This window comes from Sinocyclocheilus grahami, unplaced genomic scaffold (genome assembly GCF_001515645.1).
Source record: "Sinocyclocheilus grahami isolate Dianchi unplaced genomic scaffold, SAMN03320097.WGS_v1.1 scaffold759.1, whole genome shotgun sequence".
In the NCBI taxonomy this organism is placed as follows: domain Eukaryota; kingdom Metazoa; phylum Chordata; class Actinopteri; order Cypriniformes; family Cyprinidae; genus Sinocyclocheilus; species Sinocyclocheilus grahami.
Genome location: NW_015505938.1, coordinates 369022 through 381936, shown reverse-complemented (window position 1 = coordinate 381936; position 12915 = coordinate 369022). Strand labels below are relative to the sequence as shown.

Below are 12915 nucleotides of genomic sequence, written 5' to 3'. Positions count from 1 at the left end.
AGAATGCGGGCAATGTTGATTTTATCATGAGTTCATTCAACACTAAAAATAATCCAAGTTGGTTTAATCTAACTAAACACTGACTAGCAACACCTTTACAAACCACCTAGCAATACACTAAAACCACTCAAACACCCCAACAACCACCTAGAAGTGTCCTTAACCCTGTATAGCCTGACATTTTAAATAATAGTCCACGTTTTTGAAATGGAACCGTTTATGGAATCTTTAGACAAAATATAAAATAATCGAAAAGAAGGCTACGTATGTGTTTTTGTTAAGCATCATATTTGATACATCATGCTGTTATGATATAGTGAGAATATGGAGCTCATACTCATGGAGGAAAAACACCTCTGTTTTATTCAGAGGCCCAAACTGAGCAAAAATATGCAATTTGGTGCAGTTTCTATTTATATGCCCAAAACGATCAAAATCTAATAGCTTGTAATGTAAATCAATGACATTTTTTAAGAGTATAGCAGACTACTTATATAAAATGCTTATAAATATCAATTGTCACTCTATATCTCCCAAAAATGTCTGTTAGATGATATTTAAATGCTTAGTTCAATGACCAAAGCTCTGTAGTTTGTTTGTGTAAAACAATGCAATACAATGACAATTGAGAGATGAACATTCATCAAAAGCCTGATGGATCGTATTTGAACTCGCATTTGAGCATGATTTTTCTAAAAGATGAGGTATGGATAATCAAAGTAACTAATCAAGATACTTCAGTCCAGTACGTGTCCATCTTGAAATACTACTAACAATATAAAAGTTATTCTCAAGCTTGCTTAATAAAAGTCAGTAAAAAGTACTACAACCTCAAGGAGGATGTTTTTACAATTATACTAAAAGGCCTTTTACTTGCTAGAAAAGTATAAACTATCAATCAGACAATAGAAGGCATGTAGTGTTTGTGTAAAACAGGTTTTTCAGCAAGGTTTTGGTCATATTGATAATATAGAGGAATGTGTGTATCAAATATGATACAGTAGACTTTATGGAGTTAAACATCAGAGGAACCACTTAGCAATGGCCTAGAACTGCCTAAACACCCTAGCCTTTAATGATAGCTCATTTTGGCCAAATTATAGGCTTTGCCTTTCCAGCATGTATAATTTGCAGAGACAAACCCTTAATGCATTGTGATGAGCTCAGGTGGTGGAGAATGCGGGCAATGTTTATTACATAAAACTAAATCAATGCTAAAATGTATCAATTGTTTAATCTAATAAAAAATGTACTATTTTACTCAGTATTTGCCTATTTTATGTGAATTGCTTTGTTAGCTTAGCAACATGCTAACTGTAACACTATTGAAATCAATTGTGAAATTGTGAATCACCTGTCCTGTGCGCTTCTCATTAGTCACAAGGTTGCATTTCAGTTAAGCTGCCTAAGTTGAGAGCAAGGCAGCTGACTAGGGTTTGGAATGGAATGGAGCTAATGTGTGCGTGAATAACTGTACAGTCTACTATCTCTGATGACCCTGGAACCGGTTTTTCAGGAAGAAAATCCCACCGGTTATAAAACACAAGTGTGCATGTGACCAAAGCCCAGTGCTGACACTGTAGCATCCCTAAATAAATGAACAACTATTACACACAGCAACCTTAAGTAAATGTGGCTGTACTATCTGCTGATCCTGTTACGGACGTCAGTAGATATACAGTCTGTTCAGTGGGTAGAAGTGTTGTGAAACTTGGTGTCAGTCATTCTGGCTAGTAATTAGTTATTTAAAAACCACTCCAGTAGCATTTGTTGGTGTCTATGAGAGCTGGGACTCACTTTAGCGTCTGCGGTCGCATCTTCTTGCCGCATGTGTTGTCTCCCAGAGCGCTATCAATGTCAGCGTGCACCATCTCTGCCTAAAACACAACCACACACACAGTTCCAGTGAAAGCAGCTCTCGGTAGTGCTTATCCTGCAGGGGTGTAAAGGTCCATTTTTTTGTTAACTTTTTTGTTCATCATTCAGTTATTTCTGGGAGATTATAGAGATGAAATTCACACAGGTTGATGAAGTGGTCTCACCTCCACTTCGTCGCAGTAGAAGAAGTGAATGTCTGGTTTGTGTTGTTCACTGTCCTGACAGATGAGCAGAAGGATGGATGGATATCTGGTCTGGTTCAACAGCGTCTGACAGTGATGGACTGTGGCCAGACGAAAGATTTCAAGCTCTTCCTGAGATAAAGAAAGGGAAATTAGACTGAACTTCAATATCACCTAACCCTAAAATGATTGTTAACAAAATAGACCAAAAAAAGATAATGTAGTTCAAGTAAATGTATACTGTAAATGTGAAATTTTAAATGTAAAAAGAAAAAAAGATTAATATAGTATATAAACACATGAAGTACATAAACAAACCTGATTTCCAAAACAAATGAATTTACTTGGAAATGTTAATGTTTCTCAGAAATGTTTTTCTTTTTATTTTATTTTATTTTATTTTATTTTAATGAAACTCTCAACAAATAAATTAAAATGAAATAATTTCTGTAAATATGAAAGAACAAGACGCTCACAACCTTCGACCCTGAAAACAATGATTATAATCATTAATGAGGTCAAAGATCTAGTAATGTTGGCATTTATGGTCACATTACCAGAGTAATGGCGGCACAATCATAATCGATTCACACGGACGAAACGCTCCCTATCCAGTTATTCCAGATCAGATTAGATTTCACAAGGCCATAGGGTTAGAGGAGACTTTGTTCAATGAACAGTTGTGGAACATGCTAATGTCTTCAATCGGTTCTCATTTCCATGATCTCAAGTGTGTTTATTTGTTTAATACTTAATATTTGTTTGTGTTTTTTTTACTGAACATTTAAGACGCAAATTGGTTTTGAATTAGTAAAAACATGTAAATCCAGTATCATACAGGATTTTCAATGGAAAAAATGGGCCAGAATTGCTTGAAAAGACATGGCCTAGACGACATCAGTGGAAAAGGGACAGTCCATTATGGTTAGGTTCACACTGACACTGACAACCGCATTTTACTTACAGGCGTGAGTCTCGAAATGTCCCGCTCACACAGCAATTTACAGTAGCTTCTCGGATATTGTCTGTATGAACGTGCAACAGGAGTCAAGCCCCTATTCCTTACCAGTAACCATAGCAACAGTGGCCAAAGTAATATCAAAGATGATGACATCCTTAATCATTAATGAGGTCAAAGATCATTGAAAAGTGAAAAAACTGAAAGTCTTATCACTTTCTGACAAAACAAGAGACCAATCGAGCCGTGTGTTCATCTGTCAAATCTTCATTAACCTAGAGCAGCTTATACTTGGGAGGAGAGAGAAGCATTTGAGTCGTGCGCTGACTGGAGCGGCTCCGCTGGAGAAAAACTGACTGGATCTAAAACTTTCAGATGACACACAGCTCATTTCTCCGTCCCTGTAAGTTACCGAAACCATGAAAACAGGCGACACATGGTAAACAAGCGTTTGTGCAGCAAAGCGGCTCTTTCTCGCACTGTATGATGTCCAGACCTGTTCCGTTCACACAGGTTGTGAGTCCTGAAAATTTACAGGTGTGAGTTCGGTTACAGAATGCGGTTGTAACGGCCATAAATTACCATACTGTGTGTGAACGTAATTTTATTAAGGACTCAAATACATGACTGACAACTGTTTTCTGCTGCTGTGTGAACGTGGCCTATGATTACAAAGACAAAAAATATGTTCTTTGCAATAACATACATCAATGAATCATTCACAATAAGAATAGGACCATGGATTAAGAAAGTAAATTTCAATTTTGATTTAATATTGACTTTACGAAAGTCTATTTTTTTTACCTGTGTGCACACAAGGAAAGATCCTGCTCACCTTGGTTTCGGAGTCCAGGAGTTTGATTGATTTGTCCGTCACCTGCAGCAGCATTTCCTGTGTCCAGATTTTGTCTTTGGAGTCCAGCAGCTTCAGCTTCTTAATTGCGTCGTCTACTGTAGCAATGGACTCAGATTTATCCATGATGAACGTAGACAGGTGCTGCAAACACAAACAAGTGCGTAAGGTCATTGCTAGAGCAATGCAAACAAATACGATTCAGTTTTCACATTTCACATCTTTAGGATGGATTGAGGCACTGTAAGTTGTATGTGCATTAAATAAGATATATTAGTGCTATAGTAATGATTTCAGAGCATTTCATATAACTGAAAAATAAAGGAAAATGGAACTTGAGGGAACATAAGTAACCTTTTTTTTAAGCATTCATGCATATCACTGCATAAAATGTGCAAAACTGTTGACTTGCTCAGTTATTCAATATTCTCTATAGTAAATGTCTCAAGTCACTATATGTGGAAAGAGAAAGCAAAAATTAGTGCATTTAGACAGTTCCAGATAATATGGCACACTTTTAAATGTTTTGCATCCCAAATTACCATTTAGGCTCATTCCAAAAAATCAGATTTTAATTGTGGTTTGGATTGGGTTTTTAAACGCAATGTGTTTTTTTTTTTCTTTTTCTTTTTCCTGTGCCGACTACAAAAACTAAACAGATTTGAGATTCTCTCCATTTAATTCCATTGCATTCTAGAAGAAAAGGCTGAGATATTAAAGCGATATTACTTGTGATTTTTCAGTAGTAGATAATCAGGTGAATAAATAAACCTACATATTTTCTCTTTCTGAATGTCATTGGGTGTTGCTCATAAAAGAATTGTCATTCTGACTGAGTGAGTAATGTTAGCACACGCCTCCTCATAATATAAATATTATATTTTTAACTTAAACCACGCCTCTATATGTGTGTGTGTGTGTGTGTGTGTGTGTGTGTGTTGGTGGGTGTGCATTTACGTGTCACACTACTATGTGACAAAAAGTGATCCCATCAAAAAGAACAAATTATTCAAAGCATTATGCATGATTCATAAGCAGATTAAGTCTTGTCACTAGTTATGTAAGGGAAGGAGATCTCAGGAGATCTGGATTAACCAGACAATCCAACCAAAAACACGTTTAACACATCTTGATCAGACTCTACACGGAAAGTGGAAAGACTTCAAAAGGATGTAGTCAACCAACTTTCAACTGCACAAAAAGAAAGTTTAACTTTGCTTGTGTTGGGATGGTTGTCGATGTTTGCACACATACAGTACAATCCGTTTGCGAGAGAGGTCAGTGGTTTCCATGGAGCTGTTTAAATTTGAGCTAAAGGGAATCACTTCAGATCGTTGGTCTGAGGTGATGGACTTCAAAACACACCAGTATAAACAGTATATACAAGGTTCTTCAGTGGGTTTTAAATTTAGCAGAGAAACTTATTTTTATTAAGAACCACCAAAACACTGTGGTAATGCCTAAAACACTCAAACCACCTAGCAAGCACCTAGCAATGCCCTAAAACCACTCAAACACCCTAGCAACTACTCAGACTAGCCCTAAAACCACCCAAACACCCTAGCAACGCCCTTAAACCATTCAAACACTCTAGCAACCACTCAGAATTGTCCTAAAAACACTCAAACACCATAGAAACCACCTAGAATTGCCCTTAAACCACCCAAAACACCCTAGCAAACACATTGCAATGCCCTAAAACCACTCAGACATCCAGGCAACTACTCAGACTTGCCCTAAAACCACCCAAACACCCTAGCAACCACCTAGAATTGCCCTTAAACCACAAAAAACAGCCTTGCAAACACCTAGCAATGCCCTAAAGTAGGGCAGTCATGGCGTAATGGTTAGAGAGTCGGACTTGTAAGTCAAAGGTTGGGTTCGAGTCTCCGGTCCGGCAAGGATTGTCGGTGGGGGGAGTGAATGTACAGCGCTCTCTTCCACCCTCAATACCACGACTGAGGTGAGACCCTTGAGCAAGACACCGAACCCCCAACTGCTCCCTGGGCACCACAGCAATATGGCTGCCCACTGCTCCATGTGTGTGTGTTCACTATTGTGTGTGTGCACTTGGATGGGTTAAATGCAGAGCACAAATTCTGAGTATGGGTCACCATAATTGGCCACACGTCACTTCACTCACTTCACTAAAACCACTCAGACACGCTAGCAACTACTCCGACTTGCCCTAAAACCACCCAAACACCCTAAAATTTACCTAAAACCACTCAAAAACCCTAGCAACCACCTAGAATTGACCTAAAACCACTCAAACATCTTAGCAATGGCCTAAAACCACTCAAATACCTTATCAAACCATCTAGCAATGCCCTTAAAACACTCAAACATCCTAGCATTGTCTTTAAACTACCTAAACACCCTAGCAACCTCCTAGAAATACCCTTAAAAACAACCCAGGGAACCTCAGCATCTTGGCAGTAAGTTCTACAAGATATTTTCTACAGAAAATGTACAAATCGAATAATGAACACCACTTTCAAGACCATCTACAGATCCTTATGCTCCTTTGGCCAATTCTCAGAATAATATGCACATTAATTATTAAACCAAAAATATTAAAAGTCTTGCGTGCCTAAACCCAGATTTCTGTGGCATGATGCTTCTGATGTCTCAAGTGTATTAGCATTCAAGACCTTATATGACTGCTGCTGGCAAGGGCATTTATCAACTTTATACGTGTTTGAGAGCGAGAAAAGGAGATAAGAGAGATGACATAGTCTTTATAATGAGTGAAGGGTGAAAGTGTGGAAAAATAGACCAAGCAAAATGATGCATCCAGATCAGAACAAAGTTCAACAGAACGTCTTGAGTCAGGCCTGGATCAAAGTGTCGTTTGATTAGCACAATGATGGCGTACTTGTGCATGGCTAATTCGCTTGTTCTACTGGGTTCTTTCAGGTTGTGTTGCATAAAATGCATCACTGCATTTTGGCCAGTCAAATTTGAAGACTGTGACTATCCATTGTATAATGCAGATTTCAGAATGCAGATTGCTTTATCAGTTCAGATGGAGGTTAACTCTGCCCTGACAAATCTCGGCAGTGATCAAGTGACCTGACTGCTTTTTTACAATATCAAGTCATCAGTTGGATCTTGTTAAATATTAAACCAAACACTCAGTGGTGAGGTTCAGCTAATCAACAAGCTTAGAGAGAAGAAACATAATTAAATAACCCAAGACAAAGAAAGTTTAGAGTCTCGCTCACCTGCACATGATATTGTGACGTCTCTTGCATGATGACGTTCGAGTTTGAGTACTTCTTTCGTTGCTCTGAAAGAAACAGGCACAAACATGGCCATATGAGACACTATTCACAGACTTGCTAGAGGAAAAAGACACTATCTGTGTTTTGACTGTTTCCTCATATGTAAAGTAATTTTTTTGAGAGAGATTCATGCAATGGATATAAATACTGAAGTTGAATGTTCAGACAAAACACAAACTAACCTGAATAGTGCCACATTTTGGCGTAAGCGGACCATCTATATCACTTAAAAGAGACGTTTCATGTACATGAACAGAGAAACTGAGAAAACACCAGTCAACATTTGCATTATGAAACGCCAAGACACATCAATACAGTTAGCGATACAATGCTTGTTCGCTGTTGTTTATCAACAAAACGAGAAGATTATTTAAAAACCTTCAACTTATAACAAGAATAAAAATTCTCATTCCTACCTTTCAAACCAATTAATTAAAATTCAACTTCCTGTCTACAAATCTGCGTTAAATATCTCCATGGTTTCACTTGCGTAAAAATGTGTTGCCTTCCACCAGTAATGCTACGAACTGATGGACTTACGGGCTGGGAATCGTGTTTCACCTGCCTCTTTTATTCAAGGTCAAAGGTCAAACCGTGTAACATATGTAAACCCCCCCCCCGCCGCATCTATGACTTCAATATCATATCATTGTTTGTTTTACAGCAGTCCTATAAATCTGCTCAGCACTGCGTGTTTTACAAAACACTCGACATCACGTTTGCTTTAGCTTGTTAAGACGGATCAACTCAAACAAACTGTAGTGCTCATATGTTGCTTTTTTTTTGGCTCAGGAGAGTTTTGATTGCAAACTTCGACAAATCTGAACAAGTTTGACCCATTCTTGAGATCTCATCTGATCTCTATAAAGGAAACGAGTCTTTTTGTGAGGAAAAACATCAGACGTCTCTCTTAGGCAAACACTTGACGACTACAGTAAATGGATCATTTAAGGTTTAAAAGCCGTTTAACAGACGTATTAAGATTAGTTCAAGGTTAAAGAGCAGAATCAAAGGCGATTCTCTCTTGAAAACATGTTTTAGCGTTGAACTATGTTTATGGTGTTCTTTTGAGGTCAAATTACGCTCACTTTAAGAATGCTAATAACAAGGTTATGTTTAAAATAGTTACATAAACACGGTATGGACGGGTGGCATGTTGTCATGAGGACACAAAATTGTGTAATGACATGGGTATGACAGGTATTACAATGTGAAGGTGGTTTATGAGGATACTAGGGCTGGGTTTTGACACAAATTTCACGATTCGATTACCGATTCGATTCAATATTGATTAAAAAATTCTCATTCCTACCTTTCAAACCAATTAATTAAAATTCAACTTCCTGTCTACAAATCTGCGTTAAATATCTCCATGGTTTCACTTGCGTAAAAATGTGTTGCCTTCCACCAGTAATGCTACGAACTGATGGACTTACGGGCTGGGAATCGTGTTTCACCTGCCTCTTTTATTCAAGGTCAAAGGTCAAACCGTGTAACATATGTAAACCCCCCCCCCGCCGCATCTATGACTTCAATATCATATCATTGTTTGTTTTACAGCAGTCCTATAAATCTGCTCAGCACTGCGTGTTTTACAAAACACTCGACATCACGTTTGCTTTAGCTTGTTAAGACGGATCAACTCAAACAAACTGTAGTGCTCATATGTTGCTTTTTTTTTGGCTCAGGAGAGTTTTGATTGCAAACTTCGACAAATCTGAACAAGTTTGACCCATTCTTGAGATCTCATCTGATCTCTATAAAGGAAACGAGTCTTTTTGTGAGGAAAAACATCAGACGTCTCTCTTAGGCAAACACTTGACGACTACAGTAAATGGATCATTTAAGGTTTAAAAGCCGTTTAACAGACGTATTAAGATTAGTTCAAGGTTAAAGAGCAGAATCAAAGGCGATTCTCTCTTGAAAACATGTTTTAGCGTTGAACTATGTTTATGGTGTTCTTTTGAGGTCAAATTACGCTCACTTTAAGAATGCTAATAACAAGGTTATGTTTAAAATAGTTACATAAACACGGTATGGACGGGTGGCATGTTGTCATGAGGACACAAAATTGTGTAATGACATGGGTATGACAGGTATTACAATGTGAAGGTGGTTTATGAGGATACTAGGGCTGGGTTTTGACACAAATTTCACGATTCGATTACCGATTCGATTCAATATTGATTATTTTGGATATATATATCAGGTACAGTACATGCCAAATTTTCTCAAGGAAAAAAAAATCTCAACTAATGCTGTAAAATATACATGAGTCCTTTGGTCCTATACTACATTACTATAATATTGAAGGTTAAAATTAATTAAGTTTTTACAATAATAAAGTTACAGTTACATATTAATATTTCTAACATGCTTCAATTCAGTTTTTTTTTATATAAACATTTAAATGGTGGTTGTCATAACTTGGAGTTATTCAAACATAAATTAAACATTGAAGAACAGTAAAAAATTATAATGAATGTCATATGATGCATATATTAAGCAAAATGCCCCTCTCTACAGTTTATTTTTCTATCTGACTAATGAGTTTATGGTCACCGAATATGTTTTTCTGAGGTAAATGTGACGTTACGTGACATTGTTTAGAAGCCATTATATTGACGTCTTTGCGCGGCTGAAACACTGATTGAGCGATTACACGAGACAGGATCACATTAAAGTTGTACTCTTTCTTTTAACTTACCTTCGGATGTTTAGCCATGTTTATTTTGTGCTGAAACTGGTATTAATGTGGAGAAGATGATCAGAAGCGCTACAGCGATGTCACTTCACATTAAACTGCGCCAAACCGGCATTTATTTTTTTAAATACTGCAATACAATGGACAGAATTTGAAATCTGAGACTTTGTTTCATATTAAAGTACCAAAGCACAATGCTTATTGCGATATATTGGATGGGAGGTGCCCTTCAATGTTCCATCCATTAACTGAAAACAGGCTAGAATAATCGTTCCTTAAAAATGAGAATCGATTAATATCGAGATATCGATATTTTTTTTACCCAGCCCTAGAGGATACTACGGAAGTTCTAAGCGGCCATGCATTATTATTTTTTTCCTTCTTGTTTTCTCGTTATAATGACTTATTTTCTCGTTATATCGACATAACGAGAGTTGTTTTCTCGTTATAACGACTTAATGTTCTCGTTATCGACATAACGAGAGTTGTTTTCTCGTTATAACGACTTAATCTTCTCGTTATATCGACATGACGAGAGTTGTTTTCTCGTTATAACGACTTATTTTCTCGTTATATCGACATAACGAGAGTTGTTTTCTCGTTATAACGACTTATTTTCTCGTTATATCGACATAACGGGAGTTGTTTTCTCGTTATAACGACTTATTTTCTCGTTATATCGACATAACGAGAGTTGTTTTCGACATAACGAGAGTTGTTTTCTCGTTATATCGACATAACGAGAGTTGTTTTCTCGTTATATCGACATAACGACTTAATTTTCTCGTTATAGCGACTTAATTTTCTCGTGATCTCGACCAAGTTTTTTTTTTTTTTTCTTTATAACGAGAAAATTAAGTCGTTATAACGAGAAAACAACTCTCGTTATGTCGCTATAACGAGAAAATTAAGTCGTTATAACGAGAAAACAACTCTCGTTATGTCGCTATAACGAGAAAATTAAGTCGTTATAACGAGAAAACAACTCTCGTTATGTCGCTATAACGAGAAAATTAAGTCGTTATAACGAGAAAACAACTCTCGTTATGTCGATATAACGAGAAAATAAGTCGTTATAACGAGAAAACAAGAAGGAAAAAAAAAATAATGCATGGCCGCTTAGAACTTCCGTAGGATACTGCTTGTGTCCCCGTAATTCAAAAGGCTTAAAAACATACTAAACGTTTTTTTTTTTTTTTATTCTAAAAATGCACAAAGTTTTCTGTGAGGGAAAGGTTTAGGTGTAGGGCAATAGAAAATACAATTTGTACAGTATAAAAAACATTATGCCTCTAGAGAGTCACTGTAAACCACCAAAACCAACGTATGTGTGTGCACTCTCCGAAAAAAAGGTACAAAAGCTGTCACTAGGGTGGTTTCTTTACAAAAGGTACACTTTTGTACCTTTTAGGTACTAATATGTACTAGTACTCCAGTCTAAAGTGTCACATGATCCAAAATCATTCTACATTAAACAATTTAATGCATCCTTGCTAAATAAAACTCTTATTTCTTTCAAAAGAACTCATTACATTACTATATACGTTAATATTTGATTTGATATTCACTTTAATATGCATAATATATTTGCACAAATATTATATACCATTGTTGCACTAACATATGCAGCTAAACCAATCTAACACATTTTGTCATGCCAATAAAGTACATTAAACTGAAACTGAATTGAGCGATAGCGGGAGAGGGTCATCGGCCTGTGTGGATCTCTGGGGTTAAGCGACCAGAGCTAATCATTACCACTAAATGAGCACGCGTTCTTATCAGCTGCTTTACGGGATAACATATCAGAGCTACATTCTTTCACACCCCTCCTCCAGCACATCCTCCCCTTATCTCTCTCTCCATCTCTCCAGGAAGTCTTCTTCACACTCTTTTCTCTCTTCCTGCTGGATGGAGAGAGTCCTAACAGACCAGCACGGCGTCTTTGTGAAAGTCGAGCTGCGTGCATGAGTTATTCACGTCTGACATTTACTCCAAACGCTTCGCAGCTTGTCGACAGCTCACAACGAGGGAGATCGTTGGGATCGCACGGGATGAACTCCAGCTTCTCACGATTCTGGGTTGACAATAATTGTCATGCTAATTTAACACTAGCAATTAACACTTGCACTCAGAAGAACCTCAACTGGCTTTTCTAGTAACTGGAGCTCCACCAAAGAAAATCACCAATGTCATCTCTTTATTATCTCATTTGTATCTAGTGAACCCAAATATTTCTCATTAAATGATTCACGTTCATTTTATAGCTCTATACTCTTACTGTACAAAAATTATTAATTCACTTGTGACCTTGTTTTATTTTGTTTGTTTTAGTTCTTTTAAGAAGATATAAGAGAAACTTTTGAGACAAAGTTACTTAAATTAAATGTAATTTTTTAAAAATTATTTAAATAAAATAAAAAAATGTCTCTAGTATTTTATACTATTATTTTTAAAAACACTTTTTAGTATTTTTGTCTTGTTTTCCAGTAAAAACATCTAAACATTCTTAAATCAAGAATTTTATTTCAAATGCAAAGAGACGTCAAGTATTAAGTCTTGTTTTCTGGTCACTTAAAAATTAAGTGAGTTTACACTTAAAACAAGAAAAAAATATCTGCCAATGAGGTCAGAAAAATAAACGTAACTGAAAGGGTTTTAAGCATAAAGTCTCGTAATTTTGATAAGATATAGAGACTTGTTTTCTGAAACTGTTGCTTCTCAAGTAAGTGTATCTTGATTTAAGAATATTTAAATGTTTCACTGAAAAAGCAAAACAAAAATACTGAGCACATTTCTTCTCTAAAGTTTATTTTTCTGGCAGATATTCGTTTTTGTTTTAAGCATAAAGTCACTTAATTTTAATACGTCTTGTTTTCTGGTAATTTTAGTAAATATATCTTAATATTAAGAAGGTTTAGATGTTTTACTGTAGACAGACCTATTTTTTCCTGTGTAAAGTTGTTTCCTGTAGATTTTAGGTTTGACAAAGTGTGACAGAAGCACAGTTCTTCTCCTCACAATATTCATACTTTCCAACCTCAGTTTGCAAC

The 12915-nt window shown here is 36.5% G+C and overlaps 1 protein-coding gene across 6 annotated transcripts in view; it reads right to left on the bottom strand.

Annotated features, from left to right (window-relative positions):
* The window catches only part of eps8l2 (EPS8 signaling adaptor L2), a 33566-nt gene that overhangs the window by 6619 nt on the left and 14032 nt on the right, over positions 1-12915 (bottom strand). For 5 of the 6 annotated variants that reach the window (XR_001605814.1, XM_016245547.1, XM_016245545.1 and 2 more), the window contains 4 exons: positions 7099-7163; positions 3854-4015; positions 2043-2192; positions 1798-1877 (listed from right to left, as the gene is read on the bottom strand). Coding sequence is in view for 5 of the 6 variants with exons in the window: in XM_016245547.1 (XP_016101033.1) it covers positions 1798-1877; positions 2043-2192; positions 3854-4015; positions 7099-7163 (457 nt within the window). In the remaining variant the exon portion in view is untranslated. Of the gene's footprint in view, positions 1-1797; positions 1878-2042; positions 2193-3853; positions 4016-7098; positions 7164-7340; positions 7511-12915 lie in introns of those variants that run through there. The other variant, XM_016245548.1, reaches the window with a different exon arrangement.